Raw genomic sequence first — 22,205 nt, 5'->3', positions numbered from 1 at the left:
AATTTCGGACCCTTGATTGGATTGAACGACAATCAGAAAAATAGCTGTTTAAGAACTTAAACACCTCTTTTTCTGATTGTCGTTCAATCCTGATTACCATTTGATCCCTATTTCATCTTTTTTCATGCTATTACTGCAACCTGCAATTTTTTTATTTTGAATCCGTTAAAAATTATTTCAAAACACTATTTTCTCTAATTGTTTTTTTTTAAGATCATTTCAACCTCCATTATATCATTAAAGTTCTTCCTATACGTCATTCTTTCTGTTTTTTCGTGCTCTTCTTCTGTTTCTTCTTTCAACTGCAAGCAAGCAAGCACGGTAATTGGAGATTAAAAAATGGGTACATTGAATTCGTTACGGAGATACAAAAATTAATGTTAGGTAATGCACAAGTCCATTTAATGGAGCTTCGTGACCACCTTTGTGATATTTCAGATACAATGGACCCGTGGAAACACATAAAATTAATTTTAATGAATCCTTTTATAAGAGCCAAATGTCCTCTTATTAGAGATGTGAGTAAGGAAATGTATGAAAATAAACAGTCAGCGTCTCATCTGCGTCCAAAATTTGTTTTCTCAACATGGACCTGGAATACAGCTGCCAGTTCACATTACTTGGATATCAATTAAGAGAAAAAAATAATACGAAATATTTGTTAATAATGAATTAGTTGTAATTATGAGTGATGAATAAAATCTTATGATCCTAGTAAAGATACCGGCTGAAAATCGTAGCTTATCTTTTTCATTATATGGATAGTATTACTTGAAATTCATCCGTTCCATAGTAATTTCTCACAATATATTATTCAAAAGCTCGGAAATTGCGCTACAACATGATACGATCGAATCGAATATGAGATCTGATCATCAATTTCAGTATGAATGTTCAATTCAGATCACATTTTCAGAAATACAGACAGAGCCATACCAAAAATGGGGACTGTCGATTAGATCTGCCGATTTTCACCACCCATGTGTGCAAACGTTCGATCTTGACTATTAAACTCAAATTGACGATTGTCGTTGCATGAGTACTGGTGGGAAAACTGACGATCTGCATATCACCGGTAGGTGAGAAGGGTAGGGAAATTACGAACGGTTTCTTTAATCCATCTATCCATGATCTGTTGATTTACATGGCCGCTATTTTCTGAAATCGATACATGTTTCGTTTTCTAAAAACATGAATAAATAAATTTGAATGGAATGAATAAGATTTTTTTATCTGGCCATAACCTACCATGGCCACTACAGCAGGGCCGCCGCCAGACATTTTGGCGCCCCAGCAAAATAAAATTTTGCTGCCCTTCTTCGCTTTATTTAGCTGAATTCTTTTTGAAGGAGCCTCTGCTGTTATTCCTCTCAGGAATCATTTAAATTTCATATGAAAACATATTTTTTAACTTAAGGAGGTTTTGTTGATATCATCGAAAAACGTCCTGAATTGTTTAAAAGTACGATGCTCTATATGTCTATAGTAAAAAGGCGACATAGGTGCATTTTAGTGCCTATTTGTATTTTCATATCTATAGTTGAGAGCACCTTATTGCTTTCTAAAAATTTGGCTTTTGGGAATTTTATTATGTTATTAATAGGAAAACATTTTGTGTCTTGTTTTATCAACTGACTTTGCGCCGCTACAATTTGGCGCCCCTTCAAAATGTCCGGTTTGCTGGTTCTCACGGCGGCCTGTCCTCAGATCATTCAGATCTAGTGTAGGTCAAAGTAACAAAGTCTAGCTTCAGAAAAGGCTCACAAAGAGGAAAAACGGGATGAAAAATATGGAAACGAAACATCAACAAATTAGAGAATGAAACATACTTTCAAAATTTTTCAACGTCAACTCCTCTTGTTTCTGTTAAATCATTAATAACTGATGGTTTTTATGGATCAATAGAAAGTATTACTTTGTGGTTTTTTTCAGCTATCATCTGCCGAATATTTTTTACGATTTGAAACGGGGACGAATTGAAAAGCTGAATGCCTCCAGGTATTCAAGATGTTCCGCCAGATGATCTACGGTAGTCAGTAAACGTCACTAATCTTTAATAATTGGAATCACAACAACACGGGCAGAAATTCCCATCTAGAGTGGAAAATTTTGGAGGAACAAGGCGCAGAGGCTGACCGACACAAAAAACAAATTAACGAGGGAACTGGTGTATTCCTTAATTATACCTTCTTAACATTAATTTCTTCGCACAGAGTTATTAAAAAATGATTTGCTAATAATTTACGATTTGGCCCTTGATTCTGATTATGTTATTATATTTGTGCCCCGCTTTGATTCAGACGTCAAGGGGGAACTGATAGTGAGTCAAATAAGTTGCAGAGTTGATTCCCTTTTAATCAATAATCGAATTGAAAAAAATGGGGAAATTAAACACTTTAAATGCACAATAATAGGGAAATAGATTACCCATTTGGACATTTAGGTCTTCTAAAACCGCTTGATAAGTGTGTATCTCCCAAAACCCATACGTTTTTAGTGAGGATTCTAAATTAAAGATATTTTAACAGAGAAAGAACTTTTAACGAAAATTTGAATAGAAGACCATCCTTCTTAGTTTTCGCTGAAAAACCATCATGTTAATTCAGAATTAATGAATATAAACAATATACCTACCAGATCTTTTTTACTACATTATAGTAGAAGTTGTTGCCGAATGAATTTTCTACTATCCATTTGAAAACGAAATACTAATTCTAATTCTATTAATTTGAATATTTATAAATAATGGATAATTCTTAATTAATCATCATCATTGTTTGATATGAATTATCATTAAATTGAATAATTTGATATGGAATATGGAATTTTGTAAAGAGCTCGAAATTTTTTTTTTATAAACTTGCAAAATCTCATCGGTCATGGTATCACTGAAAAATATATTTTTTTAATCTCCTTGATTCGATCAACATGGAATTTCGCAGAAACTCGACTTTTTTATTGTAGGGGAGGCCGGGGCCACAATTAACAAAAATTGCATATTCATTTGTAATTCCGAAATTATTCAACATTTAGACCTGGTTTTTGCGTCAATTGATACTTCAAATGTTCAGGCATCATGTTAATAACATAAATAAAAGATTGAATTAATGATGTCTTAAAGAGACATTTTAATGACGAGAAAACCATTTGTTAATTCTTACCCCGTGGTTGGGGCTAAAACTAACAGCTCTGGGGCATTTATTAACATGATGTTATTCAAACTAATATGAAAGAAAACTAACATGACAATGAAATAATACTTTATTATCAAACTATAACTATAAAATAGCTGAGTATTATAGACTACATTAAAAATAAAAAAAACTATTCGTACTCATCGTCATCTGAATCACAATTCAAGCAAAGGAATGATGTGATATCACCCTTGATGCACCCAGCTTGGGCCCATTCTTTACAAGAGATACATTGTATCCAATCACCACCTGATAAATCATCCTTATACAACATACCACAAACAATGCAAAAACATTCATCTGCTTCATCAGAATCATTGCTTTCGTTTAATATTCTTTTTTTTACCTTTTCTATTTTCTCGTCTTTCTTCCCCTTTCCTTTACCTCTTCCTTTTTCTTTCTTATTCTCTTTGTTATGTTTTCTTTCCTCCATTTTCCTCTTTTTCAGTTCTCTAACGTGTTGTTCTTCTTCCAACGCATTTTTTTCAGGTGTATCGGTGAGAATGGCAGATTTTTTAGCCCGCTTACGGTTGGATGGAGCTCGTGGTGAAGCTTTTGGCAGAGGTCTTACAGTTTCAATGGAGAAATCATTAGAATCCCTCTGCAAACCTGATGGTCCAGCTACTGGCCCATTAAACACGTGCGCAGTAACTACAGTTGAGCTGTCCAAATCGGGCATATCGTTCAGTAGTTCAGAATTAATTGAATTCGATGAAAAATCTTGATTCGTCGGGTCAGGACGGTCCGTGCCATATGATGGCGCAAAGTCCGAATCTTAGAAGACTTCGTCGTTGAGTGGCCAGACACCAGATTTCCTAAATGCGTTTATCACATTCCTCGGATTCAATGCCAGAGGCAATGCATCTTTAACAATACCAGGGAGATCATATATGGTCATAGTTTTTCCGGGATTACTACTCATCCAAGAAGTTTGCGCTCTATTTAGATAATTTTTAAGTGGACCATACACTCCAACATCAAGAGGCTATAGGCGATGGGAGCAATGAGGTGGGAATGACAATAGAATTATATTATTTTCCTTGGCTTTGTTAACTACTTCTACATTCACATGTGAGCTGTGGTTGTCTAGTAAGAGTAAGACAGGGTCTTCTTTTGACGGCTTCACATGATGAATAAAATGATCAATGAATTTCACAAACTCTTTTTGAGTCATCCAGCCCGATTGATTACCAACTCCTATGCATTCTGGTGGTCCATTTCTAACAAATATGTCATTGTAACGAATACGAGGAAAGACAAACATACAAGGTATGGCATTGCCAATAGCATTTGTTGCTACTACAAGTGTAACTAGTACACCTCTTTCAGCAGATGTTACCGCACCGACCTGCTTTGTGCCTTTGCCAGCAACAATCTTCTTCGGCTTCTGCACGGTTGTGATACCTAGGAAATTATGATATTTATAAAAGTATTAAGTAAAAACTGACATAAGATTGGTATGAAGCAAAGAAGACAGATACCTGTTTCGTCAACGTTCCAAATTCGAGATGGTGGGAAGCTGTATCTTTCTAGTACGCTTCTGTATTTCTCGAAGAAATTTTGAACGTTAGTTCTATTAAATGAAGTCGCTCTGCTCAAACTGGTGGCTTCAGGGCTTCGTATTGCCAACTTAGGATTTCTCTTCATGAAATTAGTGAACCAATCATTACCGGCCATCTGGTTAACATGCCAGGACTCTGGTACCTTATCAACATCGTAAAATTTAGCACATTGATATGCTAATCGCCTTACGTCTTCGGGTAGTAATCCGAAATAAATATTGGAGCACTTCAACAAATATTCTGCAATAATTTCTTCTTGTGCAGCATTGAAGACTAAGCGGGTTTTCTGGTAACCTACTACTGCTTGTGCACCCGATTTCTTTTTTTTCACGAAGTTGTAGAGTGAAACGTGACAGAGCTCAAACTCTTTCGCTACTTCTCTATACTTTCTATTTCTTTCTATCACTTCCATTGCAGCCAACTCGTAGACTTCTAAGGATTTGGTTCCTCGAATAGTTTTTCGTTTATACGTTCTCATTCTGTAATAAAATGGAACGAAAGAAATATTTATATCTAATTATCATACCCAGTCCATAAACTTGTTAATACTAGCCCTCAAATTTGGGGTAGGTTTTAACACGTTAATTCTAACCCCGGTGATTTGTTAAGTTTAGCTCCAAAGGAATATTTTTGATTTCAAATAACATAAGAAAATATTTGTAGAAACGTTAGTCAATTGGGCTACACAGCCTTATTAAGTATGAAATAGGCTTCTAGAAAGATGAAAAGCATAATAATAACGCCGTTTATTTTGAGTAAAAATCAAATAATTTTAAGGTTAAAAATGTTCGTTACCTGCGTAATAAATTGATACAGTACACATGCGTCTTGCAGGACGCGTGGAGCACAACTGGGCAATGCCGAGTCATGTGGCGTGATCTAGATGGCGTTTTGAACCACGTGGTGTAGGTTTAACTTGTTTAGTTCTCGAGAAATTCTCTTGTTAATACTTACCCCTGTTAATTGTAGCCCCGGTCTCCCCTATATCTACCCTCCAAATCTCCACTGGTTTGGATAGGTTGTCATTGAAATATTCATCTTTTTTACCGACATGCTTGTAACTGATATTTTATAAATAATTGCAAAATTTTATCTTAATTGAATGCGTAGTTTAAGGATAATCATAACACAAAATTTCGAATAGCCAAATTCACGGAACCCCTATTCAGATTCCGTCTATTAACGAACTAAAACAAGGCATTGAAGATCTACCTAAAATTCCCAAGTTTCTTCGTTTTTCTGTACTCGTTTGAGACCAAATCCGGTTAAAAATTAAAAAAATATAGATATCGTGACGAAATGATGTAGCTTCCTGTTCGGAAAACCATCATTCAAAAATAATAATATCATTAAAAATCACTTTATACTCAGAATCATCTCACCTTCTATTGAAACAACAAAAGCAATGTATCGATGTAGTATGAACAATATTTATTCATATAAAATGAAATTAAATAATGTGATTTGATATTTACTATCTGATAAAGAAACTGCAACACTCAGAAGGAGCTGTTTCAATTGAAATTTTTTTGGAAAACATAGATAGTATAGCAAGTGCATGTGATTGAATTTGGAGAAAAAAATCGTTAAGGTTTTTTCATGTAAACAATTTTTGTTACTTGAATATTTTAGTCGTTTTTTGCAATTTTTTTAAATTTTACAACAAACCAGCTGTTCGAGAAGATCCAAAGTCGATGCACGTGTACGCGGAATTTATCGCCAGTCAAGTAAATTTGAGAGAGGTCGAATTATTGGTCTACGGGAGGGGGGTAGTCATTTTGAGAAATCGCTAACCGTACGAACAGAAATCCAACTACTGTGAGATGTTGTCAAGCGTGGTTTGATAATGGCCAAAATCGAAGGCGAGAAGGCACCAAACTTCGAAGGGGCACAAATGAAGTTCAAGGACGACGCCTAAGACTTATGGCCATTAGAGACCGATTTGGGATAACTTGATCTTAAGCTGATGAGTGGTTAGGAGAACAAGGCCATCCTGTAACTGTCCGAACGGTTTACCACCGGATATGGTCTTTTTGATTGCAGAATTATCGCCCCATCTTGTGTTACCTCTGACGGTTGAGCAACGCCGGCAACGATTACACTGGTGCAGAGAACGTCAACATTGGAATGTGGAATGGCATCAGCTCGTCTTTTCTGATGGTGGGTGCACATGATGGCCGAAGAAGGGTCAGACGACATCAGGGAGAAAAAAATGAACCTCAGTTTGATGTTGAGCGTCATGTACACCGGACAGTAGGCATTATGGTATGGGGTGCTATTGCAAATGCAAGTAGGTCACCTTAAGTCTTTATTCGGGGTAACATGACAGCGCTGCGTTACCTTCAAGAAATATTGGGGCCATTTGTTCTCCCTCACCTGAACCGGCTCGAAAATCCAATATTTCAGCGCAAGATTATGCCCGACCTCATATTGCCAGAGTCAGTTTAAACTTTTTCGAAGCGACCCATGTAAATCTTTTACCATGGCCGCCCAGATCCCCCGATCTTTCACCTATAGAGCATGTTTGGGACATCATGGATAGAAGGCTTGGAAATTTACCCTAGCCCCTACGGACTTATATATATAGTACAGGTAGCCTGGTATAGTATCCCTCAAGAAGAAATTGACCATCTTATTGCATCAATGCCGAGACGTGTTGGGGAGTGTATAGATAATCGCGGTGGACAAACATATTATCAACAAATTTATTGAAAAAAATTGTGAACCCTTCGTTTTTTTCTACAAATTTCAATCATTTACTCCGTGCTATACTATCTATGTTTCACCAAAAAAAAATTAAATTAAAAGAGCTCTTTCTGGCCGTTGCAGTTTCTTTGTCAGTTAGTATAATAACAATATGAAGAAGGTGGCTGTAAAGAAATAAAGAAGAAGATTTGATATCGACAGGATACAAATTCCAGTAGGCTTCAACATTCAAACCATTAAATACTGTTTAAATATCTAATTAAGATGTTCCAATTAGAAAGTAGGTACCGCATAAGCTCCTCAAGAACCAGCTGTATACTTTGGAAACCTCAAGAAATTCAAGTACAAAAAAACTCCAAAACCTAGAAATACCAACAACCAACAAAGATTGTGTCCAATTCCGGACGAGCTGACCAGTTTCAAGCAAATAAAATCAATGTTTTTGACACCCAACAATATATTATAATGAACAAAATCAACACTAAGACAATTTTACAATCATTCAACAGGTTTCAAGTCTTTTGTCTTAACCTCAAATATGAAGAATTCTCCACCCCTCAGAGTAAGAGTGAGCACGTGGAGCAACCTATTAAGAGTTGTTGTCCTGAGAATATACGCCACTGCCTTTCCGTCAGCGAACATCGGCGCCCCTACAGCTTCACAATCGAACATGAAATACTCCAGCTCTTGGGTCTTTCCGAAAGCAACTTGACGTTTCCCGTTGTTTTTGCTAACTACCACGATACCAAAACGTCGTTCGAAGTCATCGAAGAAGTACCTGAAATGTATCACAGTAACATTAGGGGATACACCAGGGATTTTACCTTTACCTTAATGCCTTGTACATATTGAAAGATCTAGACCTAAGCAAAAACATGGTACCATCAACCACATTCGATACTTCCACCTTAAATGAGTACGGGAATATTTCACAATCCTTTTTGAGATCATCCATTCCCAGTTCGTAGTTTTCATCCTTTATATCCTGGATGCAGTCTCTGCAGTAGTTATCACCGTTCACTAATACCGAATCTATAATTGCGGAACTCCAGGTCTTCAACTCGTATATTTGAAGCATTCCAATTACCATGATGAGGTTGCATAGGGTCTATGAATGAACAAAAATAGTTCCGAAAAAGTGACTATGAAATTAATATCAAATTCTAAAAATCACCAAAAACCCTAATTATGATGTTACCTGTTTTCCTCTACTCTCCCTGGGGAACATAGAAGAAGCCTGGTGAATATTCCCAATCATGGAGTATAGATCGTTGCTATACTCCATGTCCCAGTTGTGCCACATGGTATCTGGACAACCACGAGGTATTCCACTAGGTGTTTTGTTGATTATTCTAGACCATGGTATTGGATCCATGTTCAACCAATATACCTCTTCGTGGAACGGTTTGGCTGAATTTAAATATTCGATCAGTAAATATTCAAAGAAAAAATCGATTACTCTTACAAATCTTTTCTTTCTTCTTAGGTTCCGGAACCTCATACAAGTGCATCTTATGGCCTATGATTAAACCTTTCGGAGCTTTCTTTATTGATGTCACTTCAAAAGTGTAAAAAGCATATAAACCACCAGTTTTGAAAGCTTCCTTCGTCAACCTCCTTTTCACTTGCTTCAATTTTTTGTATCTTATCATTACGAAAAAAAATTAATTTCGATTGAAGAAGATGAATGGGTGAGAATACCTACCTAACCCAACCCGCTTTTCCTTCATCAACAGGTTTTCCTTTCCTATTTATAGCGTATGGATCAAAAAGGTAATAACAGTTTCTACCACCTTTATAGATAACCGTACAATAGCCCACCATTTGGATTATAAAATAAGAATATCTTCTACCGAATAACGTATCAATGCCTGAAAATAAAAGGTGAGAAATTGAAAAAAGTAGTGTATGTGTAACACCTGTATCCATATCTTTGTTTTGACTATAGTTGATGATTTGTATCTTTTTCACAATAATGTCAAAGAAATGTTTCCTTATCAAGACGTTCTTAATAATCCTCTTCTCAGTGGCACATAGATCATCCGCATGGTCATATATATTTCTACCTTGGTCCAAACAGTAATCTACTTTAGCAGTATCCCATTTGTCTATTGGTACCTCTATGAGCATCAAGCAGGCGCAAATACAAGCGAAATGGTCCGGCTTGATTTCATTTTCACCGACACCTCTTCCTTTGATACTTTTCGAGCCCCTTATGGTACCTATTCCTTGGTACAATTTCCACCTGACATAAAAAAACGTTAGTTTGGAAAATATGACAGATTTCAAAGCATCTCACCCCACTTCTATTTTAGGTTTTGTCTCCTTGTCTTTCTGCGATTCTTCTTCTTCACCTTCCTGCTCCAATACATCCTCTTCACCAATGTCCGTCCATTCTTCTTCATCATCTTCTTCTCCTCTTTCTTCTTCAAGTTTCGGCTTTGGAGGATTTAAAGCTATCACCGATACTCTACTAATGACGAACCTCGAGTACTCTACAGGTTCAACTCCGTCCCTCACAGATTTATTATAGATTATCCTTTGTACCTATGAAAATCTAAGCTATTTGATTATCTTAAGACAGTTATCACTCACCAGACTCCTAAGATCTTTAAACCTAACCAAGCAGGCCATGCCTGTATTCATTTTTCCTTCACTCAGACCGATCTCGTTATTACCATAACCGTCATAAAGGTAGTAGAGGTGGTGGCGATAGAATATAGCACAAGCATAGCTGGGAGTCACGAAGATTCCACAGTCAGACCTGGTAAAAAGTATACGGTCTAGGGCTACCTCTAGGATATTATCTTTAAGATAAGTGTCGAAGAGATAGTCCACGGTGATATGGAAGTCTGTGGATCCCAGCGATACCTTAGGAATATCCAGTCGCGAAACCTGTGAATTTAAAAATTAAATTTGATTTCTTCTTTCGGTAGCTCTTACTTGGTCGTATCTGAACTTCGACGCTTTGAAAAGCTCTTGTCCACATTTCAGAACATATTCGACCACATCTGCACTCCATGATACTAATGAAAACTTTTTCGCCACTGCTGTAGCCATGATGCAGACGAAAGGTGCTAAGTACTCCATATCGCCACCTTGACTGTCTAGATCCGCCATATTGGACTTTCCTCTCACTATCTGAGAGTTGTCGGGAAGATCCACGAAATTGTTCTCCTTTCTCAGCTCTTCTGACTGGGTTATATCTGGTTCTGGTTCGTATCCTAAAATAATGGATCCCTGCTGGGATTTGTAAAAGACCCTTCTCTTTCGCCCTAAAGTTTTCGCCAGATTAGTTGGAGGGAGGACCTCTGGATGCAGCATGAAACCAGAAAGTCCTGCACTTAACTGTAATGAAAACTTTTGATTGTTTGAAGCTGAAATATTCAAAATTCTTACATTAATGGAAGTCGCATTCAAGAAGGACTTAGAGTGGACCTCAGTAACTGCATCCGCGGCCAAATAAAATTCTTCTCCTTCTGCGCCTTCTTTTTTCTGATCTCCACCTGCAGCAGCCTCTCCAGGTTTCCCGGTAGCAGCTTTTGGAGCCTCGGCAGCTTTGGTTTCCTTCTTTTCATCTTTCTTCTTATCTCCTTCTTTAGCCTTATCCCCTTCTCCCTTACCTTTCTTGCCTTCCAGCTCTTCCATCGTGAGCTGGTAGGAATCGACGTCCACCTTCATTAAACCTTCGTCTTGGTCTTTGATTTGAGGTGGCTCTAACTATGAAATATGCTGATTCAGGAAATTCTCTTCTTTCAATATTACAGATATCTCACCTGTGTGTCAGAAAGACTTGGAGATTCTAGATCGGCTATTTTTTCACCTCCAAGCGGGGTTTTAAGATGAGGAAAGTGCGTAAACTGAGGTAAAGTGGACATAGCAAGACTACCAACGTTTGAATCTACTTGTACCAAAGACTCCCCTTCGGGGACCTCTACCGGTGGGGTAGCTATGGACTTATCTGCATCTTCTTTGACCTATAAAAATATTAAATATTGAATAAAATGAAGAAATACAGAAAATACACTAACTTGAATCGGTTTTCCAATTGCTAACTTATGTCCTTTCTTCTTGGTCGACTTCTTAAGATCTTCGTGGGAAATACCATCCATCGTTACGTTGAGAGGAATGGCGCAAGTAATTACATGTTCCCTGGTTATGCGACACACTACCAAGGCATGGATGTAGAAGATGGTGTCCTTGCCACAGTAATTCTTCGCCAACATCCACGTCAAGGAATCTAGGTCACTGTGCATTGAAACACAAGCCACTCCATTTCTTGCCGTATATCCTGTGATATAATTGTTTTTTTATTCGTTGTATCAGATAAACGGAAATTCTACCTTGGATGTTCCTAGAATAAGGATCGAAACAGTAGAAAACACCTCTTTGTTTCCATATCGCTACAGTGCAATTTCCCAAGATGACTATCGTCATCGAATAGGTTTCGAAGAATTTCTCCAGACACACTTCCAAGAGGCACTTGCCTTTTCTGCATATGTAATCACCATACACGTTGGGTTTGATGTACACCTCTACAGAGTATGGCCCCAGAGTAAACTCGGCAGGCAGCTGCTCTAACTTAAGTTCCGCCGAAGGTTTGTGGTTGACACACTCAAGGTAAAGCTGATTCCCAATTATCATGATTTTATCTACAGTCTTTTTGAACCACGAGCTAGGTGGCGAGATGCGGGAATAAACCTGAAATAGGTTGAGGTGGTTTGAATACATTCAACACTTCATACAGTATTAGAGCACGTTCACATGAAAGGCGCTCTACGCGCGTTTGAATGAGCGCTGGATAATTGGATACCGTTACACTCACTGAAAGGAATGTAGAATACATGTGCATCACATTTTTCAATAAAATACCTAAAGAACTACAAGCTATTGATAGATTTCACATCTTCAAATCCAAATTGAATAGGTTGCTTATAGATATTGAACCCTATACTGTTCAAGAATTCCTTGCAACACCGAGATCTAAACGTACATTGCTTCTTTTGTTAATGTTGTAATATTCTAGTGAAATAGAATTTTCTTTTGTTTTTGACGTGTTCTCTATACATATTTGATGTGTTTTTGAGAATAAATTTCTATTATTACCGTTCACATGGAACGCGCGTTGCCGTGACGGCCCGTATTCAGTTTGAATTCTACATTTTGGTTTGAATCTGGATTCAGTATCAGACTTAGGTGAAAATTAAACTTTTTTAAGTTTTGATAGGTAATTATAGATCGAATAGTTTCTATTATTCATCAATTAAAACTGATCCTACTTAAATCATCTTTGTTTTGCCGATGACATCGTCCTAATAAGTAGCAACATGCAGGAATTGAGCGAGATGTTGAAACAACTTAGTGATGCTCTGAAAAATGTCGGTTTGAAAATGAATGTTTCGAAGACCAAACTTATCAACAACACCACAGAACACATAAACATTGACGGCACACAACTTGAAAATGTAGAAGAATATATATATTTCTCTAATTCTGTGGTTATTCCGTTCATTCTTCCACATCTTGTAGAACAAAATCGTGCGAGAATATATCAGAAACGCACAGTTTTTATGGTTATATTTTATTATTCTATGTTGGTACTCCGAACTTTCCGCCACGGCTTTATCTGTCAATTCATCAAATTGCCTTAAAGAAATCAGTTCTGCCAACCAACATTTTTCAATGCAAAAATCACTAAAATATATTTATGGAAATATTTCATTAATTTCAATGAAAATGCAATGAATTAGAGAAAATAATGTATAATACTCGTACAGAAGGCTCATTCTACCACTCGTTCATTCCAAAACTCGCCACTTCGTGGCTCGTTTTTGAATTTTGAACTCGTGGAAGAATATCAATGCCTTCTGCACTTGTATTATAAATAACTATTAGGACACTCAATAAGAATCGGCAAAGAAAATCAAACATCAGAGATAAAAAGAAGAATCAGGCTAACTTGGATGGCTTTTGGAAAGATGAAATATATATTCAGGAATAACGACATCCCAATAAACCTTAAAAGGAAAGTTTTCGATGCCTGCATATTACCGGTAGCGAAATATGGCCTGGAAACTATGGCAATAACTAAGAAGACCGCAAACCAGCTGAGGGTGGTGCAGTGACCGATGGAAAGAACTATGCTCAATGTCAGTCTTAGAGACAGTAAAAGGAATTAAGAAATCCGACAAAGAACTAGAGTCGTAGATATTATAGCCCGTCTCCTTGAGTTTTTATCCGAATATTCACTACTTGTCATGTAGCATATTACAGGAAAATTCTCAATTTCATCTATGAATAATTTGGGAGCGTCCGGTTCCATTTTGAAATATTTCTGACCGAACGGATCGAAGGAAAATACGTAAATACGTATCTGGCATTTATCAGCTCCTGCAAGCGCGCTCATCTGAACGGTTATATTATAAACCTATGATCTCAAAGCGCGAGCCAACGCGCGCTTACTACGGGCAAGCGCTAGAACAGCGCTCTACGCGCGCTCCATAAAAACGCGCGTAGGCATGTGTACACTTCGAAGAAAATTCATGTACTTGTAAACGCGCGTTGTCAAAACGCGCGTTGAGCGCTTGTCATGTGAACGGGCGCTTATACTCACTAGTGCTACAACAGCAATTGCCAAGGCTTGCTTATTTCGAGCGAACTCGAAGCATTTGTCTGCCAAATCGAAAGAACCCAAAACCACGGCCTTCCGGTCACTTAACACGTTATAGGTGGCCTTATCTTCTATGTCCATCGCAGATTCCCTCTCCTCTGGTTCGTGTTTATTCTGAATGCTAAATGCCTCAATGGAGATGATAACAAAAGGCCAGTTCCCGAAGAGACAACGATCTAGAAGGACCGATATAATGGAATCAACGTCGTAAAAGTTGGCCATTAGAGCTGTTCCATCGGGATCAGGATACAGATCTCTGGTCCTAGGTCGAGCGTCAAAGAAATAGTAGTACTTATCACGCCAAATTGCAATGTTGACACCCTTAGTTTGAAAGATTCCAGCGTTGTAGCGCGAGAAGAATATGTGGATACCTTTAGTGAGATTGAACACATTTTTCTGATCAGATTTAATTATACCAGTCACCTGAGGCTCGCTCAACTTGAACCGTATCTTCTTATCAACTGAAAATGAAACATTGAAAGAGAAATACGATTGATTCGAGATGATGAATAATTACATAGATAGCAGTATCGTGGTAAATCATCTGGACTAAGTTTTACAGGTCCATTGTTCTTATGCATTTTGAAGAGACATTCCATGTACATGGCGTTTCCAGCTTCTATAATTTCGTCAACATCTTTTTCATCCCATGCGCTTGGATGTTTCAAAAGAGCGTAACAGTAAGCAGTTACCGGCATTGTCAATCCTTGATTATTTTTTATCTGTTCTGGCAAATGCTTCGCAGCTGGCCGAATCAAATGAATTAGGATACGTTTCGCAAATTCTATATAGAACGCATACCTTGATGCATAGTTCCTGCTATAGTGCCATAAAAGAAATCTTTGAGGGTTGTTTGTTGAATCTTCGTGAAAGAATGACTCTCTAATGTACCCCTTTTGATTTTCGGTGGTGGTATCGTGAACCTATCGATCTCAGAACCTCTTCTGAACTTTTGCGTCATCTGTCCAATGGGAGGAAGTTTCTCTGGCTTTTCCTCTTCTTCTTCACCTCCAAAGTCCTTCGCACGATAAGACGTAGATGAAGACATCTAAAGTAAACAATGAATTAATTATTTGCTTCCTAACAATAATCCATTGTATTCTATTACCTGTTCCACTTTTTTCCTAAACACCTTCGTCAATTCGCCTTCACCTTCACCTTCCTCTTCACCCTCATCGACCATCTCATCCATGAGTCTCGTTGCTGCTTCTTCGCCCTCCCCTTGAAGGGCATGTTCCAATAATTCCTTTTCCATCAGTGCCTCCAGATCTCGAGAAAAATTTAATTTAGTTATAATGTTACTTTTTCCTTATTATCATACCTCTTCTCTCGTCTTCTTCATTAATTGATTCTAGTTGTTTCTTCTTCTCTTTCTTTCTCAGGGCCTTTAATTCTCTGAAAAATTAAATTCTGAAATATTAATACCAATTTAAAGGTCTGTTTACCGTTCAAATCCTGGCCTTGGTTGTCTTCTATACACCAGATCGAAGCTGTCATAATCATCTATTTTTTGAGTCTCGTTCACAATAATACCACTCTTTGGTTTTTTCAGTTCCAGTTCCTTTGGGTTTGGTGCTATTGGTACCACTGTACTTATAGTTGGGGACAGACCTCTTGGCTGAACTTTCGCTGCACTCTGTTCTGGGGATGGTATGGTAATCTGCAATGTTCCTTTTGCATTATTTTTTAATTCAATAACTAATTCACTTCTTCATATTATTTTCAGTATTTTTGATTGAATATTCATTAAAACTAGTAATTAAAACGCACGAATAGTCATCCTCCAAGTTTATTGAATTTTTTACATTTCGATAAAATTATAAGCCATATGGTGATATATCGTAAGAATATAACACCTTTTTTTCCTTAGGTGGTTTTGGTGGCATTCTTACCTGCAGTATTCTCTCTTTAGCTGGTAATTTTGGCATGTTAGTAGCCTCCATGATATGCTTACAAAAATTGATATCTTCTTCATATTTCTTTTTGGCTTCTTCTCTACTTTTCAAGTACTTCTTAGTTTTGGGAGGAAGAAAACGTGGAGGAGAGTAGGGTTTTTTAGGATCTCCATATGCAAGAACTGGTTCGTTGCCGTGGCAGTGGCTTTTGACTTCTTGCCTGTATCTGGAACGAAGCAAGTTTTGATTATAGCAATATATACTTAGCATATAAATTTATTTTAGAGAGCATAGAAAAATGTCTTTACCCAAAGGATGGTGCTTCCTTTGCAGGTTTCCCAGATGATCCAGATTCTGCAGGCACGGGTTTTTTCTTCTTTTTTCTGGCTTTCAAAACGGGATCTTCATTAGCTGCTTGATCAGGCTTTAGTTTAAGACTATTACCGAAAGAAAAAATCGAATCACACCTGTAAAAGAGTATAATATTCCATTGAACTTTTTCTTCTTTACATTAGGGAATTCACATACTTATTATTTTTGGTGTGTTTTATTTTCTTCATCTCGAGGAAGACAACTACAAAAATTTATAAAATAACTTCTAATTTTAGTAAAATTGACATTGTTTGTCCGTCAAAAGTAAAACGAATTTGTTTCTCTAAATGTCAAAATTTTATGTGATGCTGAAAGTTTTCTTTTGAATTTCAAAATTTGAAGTGTTTTTACTCGGATTTTTAGGTCTTGCAATGGCGTAAGTAGAATTGAAGAACTTCCTCGATTCATCTTCCCTAAAAAAGGCTCTGCAGCTATAAAATATCTCCGCCAAGTTTTCAGAAACCTCATAATAAATGGCTCATCTTATCCAAAACCTTATTTTCTCAGACCAAAATCAGCTTTTAAGAAGGTGAAGATCGAGTATCCTCCTGTACCAAGAAAAAAATGGATACCACCTGATGAAAGACCGAAGGAGCCAAGAGTCCCCGCCTATGTCAAACCTAAAGGTATAAGTCAGCCCCTTAAGATTTCAAGTTTAGTAAGGATATGGCATAAGTTCGTTCTTTACCAAAATAGCAGATATGTGTTGGCTGGTTCTTTCAGTCAGACGCACAAAAGATTCAGGTTGAAAACCAATGGAATGCAAGGTATGTTCATTTTTGATCGCTATAAACTCTTGATATATCGATATCAATCTTACAGGATCCTGCAACTGTATAGTGGCCTGCATAATGGCAAATATATTCAAGATGGAGCAATGGGACTTCAACGTCATGAACCAAATTCTCTTTGTTGGGGACAAACTCTACGAGAAAAGCATTCTTAAGATCGGAGACAGATCTTTGGGCTCCTTAACTGTGACCCAAGTGTATCCTACGTTCTACCTCCACAGGTATATGATTACCTTCCAAGTAGTAAATCCCAAAGAACCCACATCATTGGTTGTATCTGTTGAACATGATCAAGTAGGAACACTCACTTCCACATTGACTGAATTCCTAGAAAAGCATCATTGCGGCGCTATGAAGATAGAGAAAAATCATATAGCCATTTGGAAATACGACAGCGCGTTCTTTTTGTTTGACCCTACGGAACATCAAAAGGATGGTGAAAAGTGGCATGGACTTGTGTCAACAGGATTCTCGATCTGCGTGCGATTCATAAAGATTCAAACTATGGCCGAATTCATTGTGAATGAGAATATCAAAGGAAACACTTTGAGGTTGAAAATATGGCCTTTAGAGCTGATAAGGTGTCAGATGATGTCTTTGAAGGCGCCGGAGAATTTGGACGATATCAAAAGGCAGGCCGAGGATTTAGAGAAATTGAAGGAAGCTTCGAAAACATATCAGGCTAAAGGTCAGATTGCTATTCAATATGCAACTTTTCTGTTATGAATTTACTTTAGGTGAGTGATTAGTTTATGGTGAGTTTGCTTTTAGTAGGTATTTCTGAAACCACTTTTACTACTGCTGTTGCATCAATGAATGTAGGTATAGTTGAGAGTTTTCAATAAGTCGAAAATAAATTAAAGCATGAAGTAAGATTTCGATGCAAATGCATATTTCACATAGAGGTTTTTAGCGAGAGCGTAGAAATGGGGAGGATATCGGGGGTAATTACTCCCCAGCAAGATTTTCGAAATATAAAATTTTAGAAATCTCGCAAACACGAAGAATGAAAATTTCTCCATAAAGTGAACCAATAGTAATCATTTTACTTTCCTTTGAAATCGACTGCTCAGTAAAAAATCGGATCTCTTTGCTGTTTATGAGTTTATTATCGCTTTCCAGATGAGATCTTTTATTGCACTACGAGCTCGTCTTTGTCCGAGGTTTATTATTTTCCTTTATCTACCCGTTTTCTCGGCATCGCCTATTATTATTAACCATCTGTGATTTTAGCATTCGTCATCGGTATACACTTAACCTTTGTTTTCGGTTTTTTGTATCATTCTCGTCCCAAAATTTCAATATATAGTTATCAAAGAACTGAATTGAGTAATTCGAATCGAAAAATTGTCTGGGCTGTGTTATATAATTCATTGTGTTTCATTCAAATTGCAATTTATTTGTGAAGACATCTGTTTTGAATTGACTATATCTACAGGGTGTTCCTAAATTGGAAGTACAAATGAAAATGACAAATTTCTCGGATCATTTCAAGAACAAAGTACATGAGTCCGCAACGCTTTGTTTTTGAGATACAGTTGTTAGTGTTCCCTTCCCTTCACAAGATATCTAACTTGAATTGGCATAGATATTGCAATTTGAAGTTTTCATCATGTGATTTCTAATTATGAATGCAAATCTACGGGGTGAATATTTTCTGGAGGGTGCCTGCTTCTTTCCTCCAGAATTATTTTTTTTGTGAACCACTAATTGTTTGAAAAAATTTCAAAAAAAAACTCAGGTTTAGTACTACAATTTTTGGTTTGTTTTAGGTTTGTCGTATTTGCAATCGATTTTGAGAAAAAAATTCAAACAGCTCTCTAGTAGCTGTGATAAATAAATTAATCATAAGTTTTGGTACTTATTCACCAACTGTCCAACTCTGTAGCGAAGATTAATAAAGATTCGATAAACTGGTTAAACATCACAAAAAGATAGCTACAAGAAACACCCTGTATCTCGAAAATAAAGTGTTTGCGGGCTCACGTTAATGGCCATTCTATTTTCAAAATTATCCAAGGAATCTCTCATTTTCCTTCGTAACTCCAATTCAGGAACACCCAGTATTAGATAAGACCAATCGAATTGGTAATAAAAAAAATTTGGTTCAAACTTCCTTATCAAACCTCTTTTTCTCACATTATAGATATGAGTAAACAATGTCGTCAAAAATTTTTATTTCAATAACATATTCGAAAACATATTGCTGTCAAGAAAAGGAGCAACTCGTCCAGCAAAGAATACTAACGGTACCAAACTGATAACTCTCCGTATCGGAGCTACTTAAGCTACTGATCTTTCTGCTGAAAGCTCCCAATCAAAGTTTTATAAAACCCGTCGTGAAACTGTCAACTACACTCTGAAATATTTTCATTTCGAAAATAGTGTATAGGTAATCATAAACACTAATAATATATGTTATATCACAGAAGCCCGCAAACAAGCCTTACAGAAAGCCAAAAACAAAAAAGAAGATGCTCCAGTTGAAATCAGGTCGGAGAAATCCATTGAGAACATGCGTAGAGCTGAAGAGATTTCACCGGACTTGGAAGTACAAACCACAAAAAGTCTCACCGCCTTGAAGAGGTTGGAAGAAAGATGCAAGATACCGATGGAGCCCCATTTGCAAAAAAGTATCACGTTTTTCACGGGTGAGTTTTATCCCACTCGTGAGATGATGCCTTACAACTTCATGCCTTTTCCGACTCAGTCCTAGAAGACTCTAAGATGGGTATCATCCGCGCCGCCACCCACCAATTAGATAAAAAGTTCTCCAGGTTTCGTGACGGTGAACAGAGCCTCTCCCAAGCGGTTGCTGCCCTGGTGATGCGACGTTGTGCCCCTACTCATCACTGGATCAAGAAATACGTCAACGATATTTTGAAACTGGGTGAAGTCATCCACCATAAGTCAACAAAAACAAAAACGGAAGGACCCTTTGGTTTGTCGAACATCGTCGACAAGATTGTCCATCCTCCAGGGCAGTATACCCTTGACTACGAGGAATTGGCGCTACTTGGTAAGCTAGAATCAGACGTGGAGGGTGTTTTGGACTTATTACCCGCCCTGATGACATTCCTAAGAACCTACGACTGCTGCGTGGTCAACGGACCGGTAACACTAGCCGTTTGGTACGAGGACAATAGGTATTACATGTACGATCCAAATGAAAGAGATGATAAGGGAAGGGCAATTGACAAGGCGAAGTCAAACGCCGAACTGGGAACAGCTTGTGTCACCTGGTTCTCTACACTGAAGGATCTGGTGAGGTTGTACGTCGAAAATCTACCGAAGGAGCTAAGAAGAAATGATTTTCACCTGAGCAAGGTGATTGTGGAGGATTATGTGGGCAAACCTGAGAATTGGAACAACTTTCAAGGTGAGTTTGATGGTTTGAGTATTTTTGAATTCATAATAAATAATTTATCTTTAGGAATATTAAAATCCCTTTCTCCGATTCAGAGCAAATATTAATTTTGCAGAAATACATCAGCAAATTGAGGACTTTTGTACCAAGTATCAAGGCAGCAAAATGAATATTTTCAATGCGAATAAAAATTTGACATTTTCTGACAAGAAAAATTTATTAGCATATTACATAATACTTTTAACAAGAATTTGAAAAACATATTTTTAGTTTTTATCATCATTAATACTAAAATCACTACATTCATAGTTTTCTTCAACATGGAATAAACAGACCAAAGTGTAGGACTTCATTGTTTCAGCAAAATAAGTAATAATCCATTAATCGTTTATAATTTCCTTCATATTTCATACGAGACTTCTCCGGCAACATATTAAACTCAATATACAATATTGGGCGATATTATGCCAATTCGCTTATTTCTGAAGAAATAAGTACTTCTAAGTCGCTATCACTGTCCATAATATAAATATACGGATATTTTTCCACAAAACTATCAAAAATGTTTCAAGTTTTCAAACTATTTTTATTAAGGACTTCTAATTACTTTTTGAAAAATTTTGGATAAGATTTCTGGAGATATTTGAAAATACTTGGCCACAAAAAATTGAAACTGTAGAAGAGGGGACTTCAAGATCAACATTTAAGATGAATAAGGAAATAAAAACACTCCAAAATAGGTTGGATGCACAATCTATTATAATGCATAGTAGACGAGATGATGCCAGTAGGAAAGCTTACAATATCTGTAGGAAATTGTATAAGGACAAAATAGCAGAAATTAAAAAGAAAAGGAGATCCCGGAAACAGAAATGTTGAAAATAAAGCAGTATGGAAAGTGATAAAGGACAATGCAGTAAGGAGAAAAAATCTAGACTAGAAATGGGCCCAGAGGAATGAAATAACTATTTTGTGCAGAATGGATCTTTGACTGAGCAGAGCTGTCAAAGAGTTGATGTATGTGTTAATGAGCTTCAAAAGAAAATAGGGAGGTCATTGTAGAACTCAATATACTCAGTATACGGGAATACTACAATAACAGATGTTTTGAAGATTGGAAGGAAACTCAAAGCGAAGGATTGCAGAAACATGTATAATATTTCACCAAGCTCAATGAAGCAGGTTCTACGAGCATCGCAAAGTCGCTGGCATATACCATCACGAATGCTGCCGTTGGATATTTCTCAGAAGAAATCAAAAATAATAATATTTTAAGGAGGGGAAAGAATCACAGCTTTGAATTATAGATCAATTGCGATTCTTACCAGTCGCTTTAAGATAATAGAGATGGCTATAAAAATATATTTACCAATTTCTTCAAAAGTTTATATAGTCTGCAAGAAATAACATGGTTTCCAAAAAATAAATCCACAAATATAGTAATATCTTCTTTACTGATAGGTGTGGCTTACGCATTTGGCAGAAAGAAGAAGAATAAATTAATAGCATGCGATTCGAGCAAGGCATTCCACTCCATAAATCACGAAGTCTTGAAACAAAAGTTACAGTCTATGATATCAGAGGCGTTGAAGCTAATAATGAGCTACCTGCAAAAAAGAACACAGAACGTATTAGTTCAAGGAAAATG

The 22,205-nt window shown here is 37.0% G+C and overlaps 3 protein-coding genes across 4 annotated transcripts in view; 1 reads left to right on the top strand and 2 right to left on the bottom strand.

Annotated features, from left to right (window-relative positions):
- Positions 1 to 4,179: 4,179 nt before the first annotated feature.
- On the bottom strand, positions 4,180 to 5,734 carry LOC123674641. Its single transcript, XM_045609580.1, has 3 exons — positions 5,552 to 5,734; positions 4,676 to 5,235; positions 4,180 to 4,598 (listed from the first exon to the last, which is right to left on the bottom strand). The coding sequence occupies exons 1-3, from the start codon at positions 5,623 to 5,625 to the stop codon at positions 4,180 to 4,182; spliced, it is 1,053 nt and encodes a 350-aa protein (XP_045465536.1). The 5' UTR covers positions 5,626 to 5,734.
- Positions 5,735 to 7,901: 2,167 nt separating this feature from the next.
- Positions 7,902 to 16,715, bottom strand: LOC123676580. The gene is made up of 22 exons (XM_045612572.1): positions 16,556 to 16,715; positions 16,336 to 16,494; positions 16,025 to 16,253; positions 15,578 to 15,792; positions 15,454 to 15,527; positions 15,241 to 15,401; positions 14,934 to 15,180; positions 14,650 to 14,877; positions 14,076 to 14,593; positions 11,806 to 12,163; positions 11,494 to 11,753; positions 11,239 to 11,439; positions 10,862 to 11,182; positions 10,406 to 10,810; positions 10,058 to 10,357; positions 9,762 to 10,009; positions 9,382 to 9,707; positions 9,168 to 9,333; positions 8,928 to 9,106; positions 8,661 to 8,872; positions 8,293 to 8,570; positions 7,902 to 8,240 (listed from the first exon to the last, which is right to left on the bottom strand). The coding sequence occupies exons 1-22, from the start codon at positions 16,585 to 16,587 to the stop codon at positions 7,961 to 7,963; spliced, it is 5,397 nt and encodes a 1,798-aa protein (XP_045468528.1). The 5' UTR covers positions 16,588 to 16,715; the 3' UTR covers positions 7,902 to 7,960.
- The window catches only part of LOC123676579, a 20,906-nt gene continuing 15,357 nt past the window's right edge, over positions 16,657 to 22,205 (top strand). For both annotated transcript variants that reach the window (XM_045612570.1, XM_045612571.1), the window contains exons 1-5: positions 16,657 to 16,775; positions 16,907 to 17,166; positions 17,222 to 17,878; positions 19,620 to 19,841; positions 19,901 to 20,569. In XM_045612570.1, coding sequence (XP_045468526.1) covers positions 16,771 to 16,775; positions 16,907 to 17,166; positions 17,222 to 17,878; positions 19,620 to 19,841; positions 19,901 to 20,569 — 1,813 coding nt within the window. In that variant the 5' untranslated portion in view covers positions 16,657 to 16,770. The remainder of the gene's footprint in view (positions 16,776 to 16,906; positions 17,167 to 17,221; positions 17,879 to 19,619; positions 19,842 to 19,900; positions 20,570 to 22,205) is intronic.

Source organism: Harmonia axyridis, chromosome 3 (assembly GCF_914767665.1).
Source record: "Harmonia axyridis chromosome 3, icHarAxyr1.1, whole genome shotgun sequence".
Lineage (NCBI taxonomy): Eukaryota > Metazoa > Arthropoda > Insecta > Coleoptera > Coccinellidae > Harmonia > Harmonia axyridis.
Note: the sequence above shows the minus strand (reverse complement) of the source record. Positions and strands in the feature narration are given on the sequence as shown.

Coding starts and splice junctions, on each gene's coding strand:
- LOC123674641 (XM_045609580.1), bottom strand. CDS start 5,625: ATGACTCGGCATTGCCCAGTTGTGCTCCACGCGTCCTGCAAGACGCAT. Junction 5,236..5,551: donor TGTATCAATTTATTACGCAG/GTAACGAACATT, acceptor ATTTTATTACAG/AATGAGAACGTATAAACGAA. Junction 4,599..4,675: donor TTGGAACGTTGACGAAACAG/GTATCTGTCTTC, acceptor ATAATTTCCTAG/GTATCACAACCGTGCAGAAG.
- LOC123676580 (XM_045612572.1), bottom strand. CDS start 16,587: ATGAAGAAAATAAAACACACCAAAAATAATAA. Junction 12,164..14,075: donor CAATTGCTGTTGTAGCACTA/GTGAGTATAAGC, acceptor AACCTATTTCAG/GTTTATTCCCGCATCTCGCC. Junction 9,708..9,761: donor AAACCTAAAATAGAAGTGGG/GTGAGATGCTTT, acceptor TTTTTATGTCAG/GTGGAAATTGTACCAAGGAA.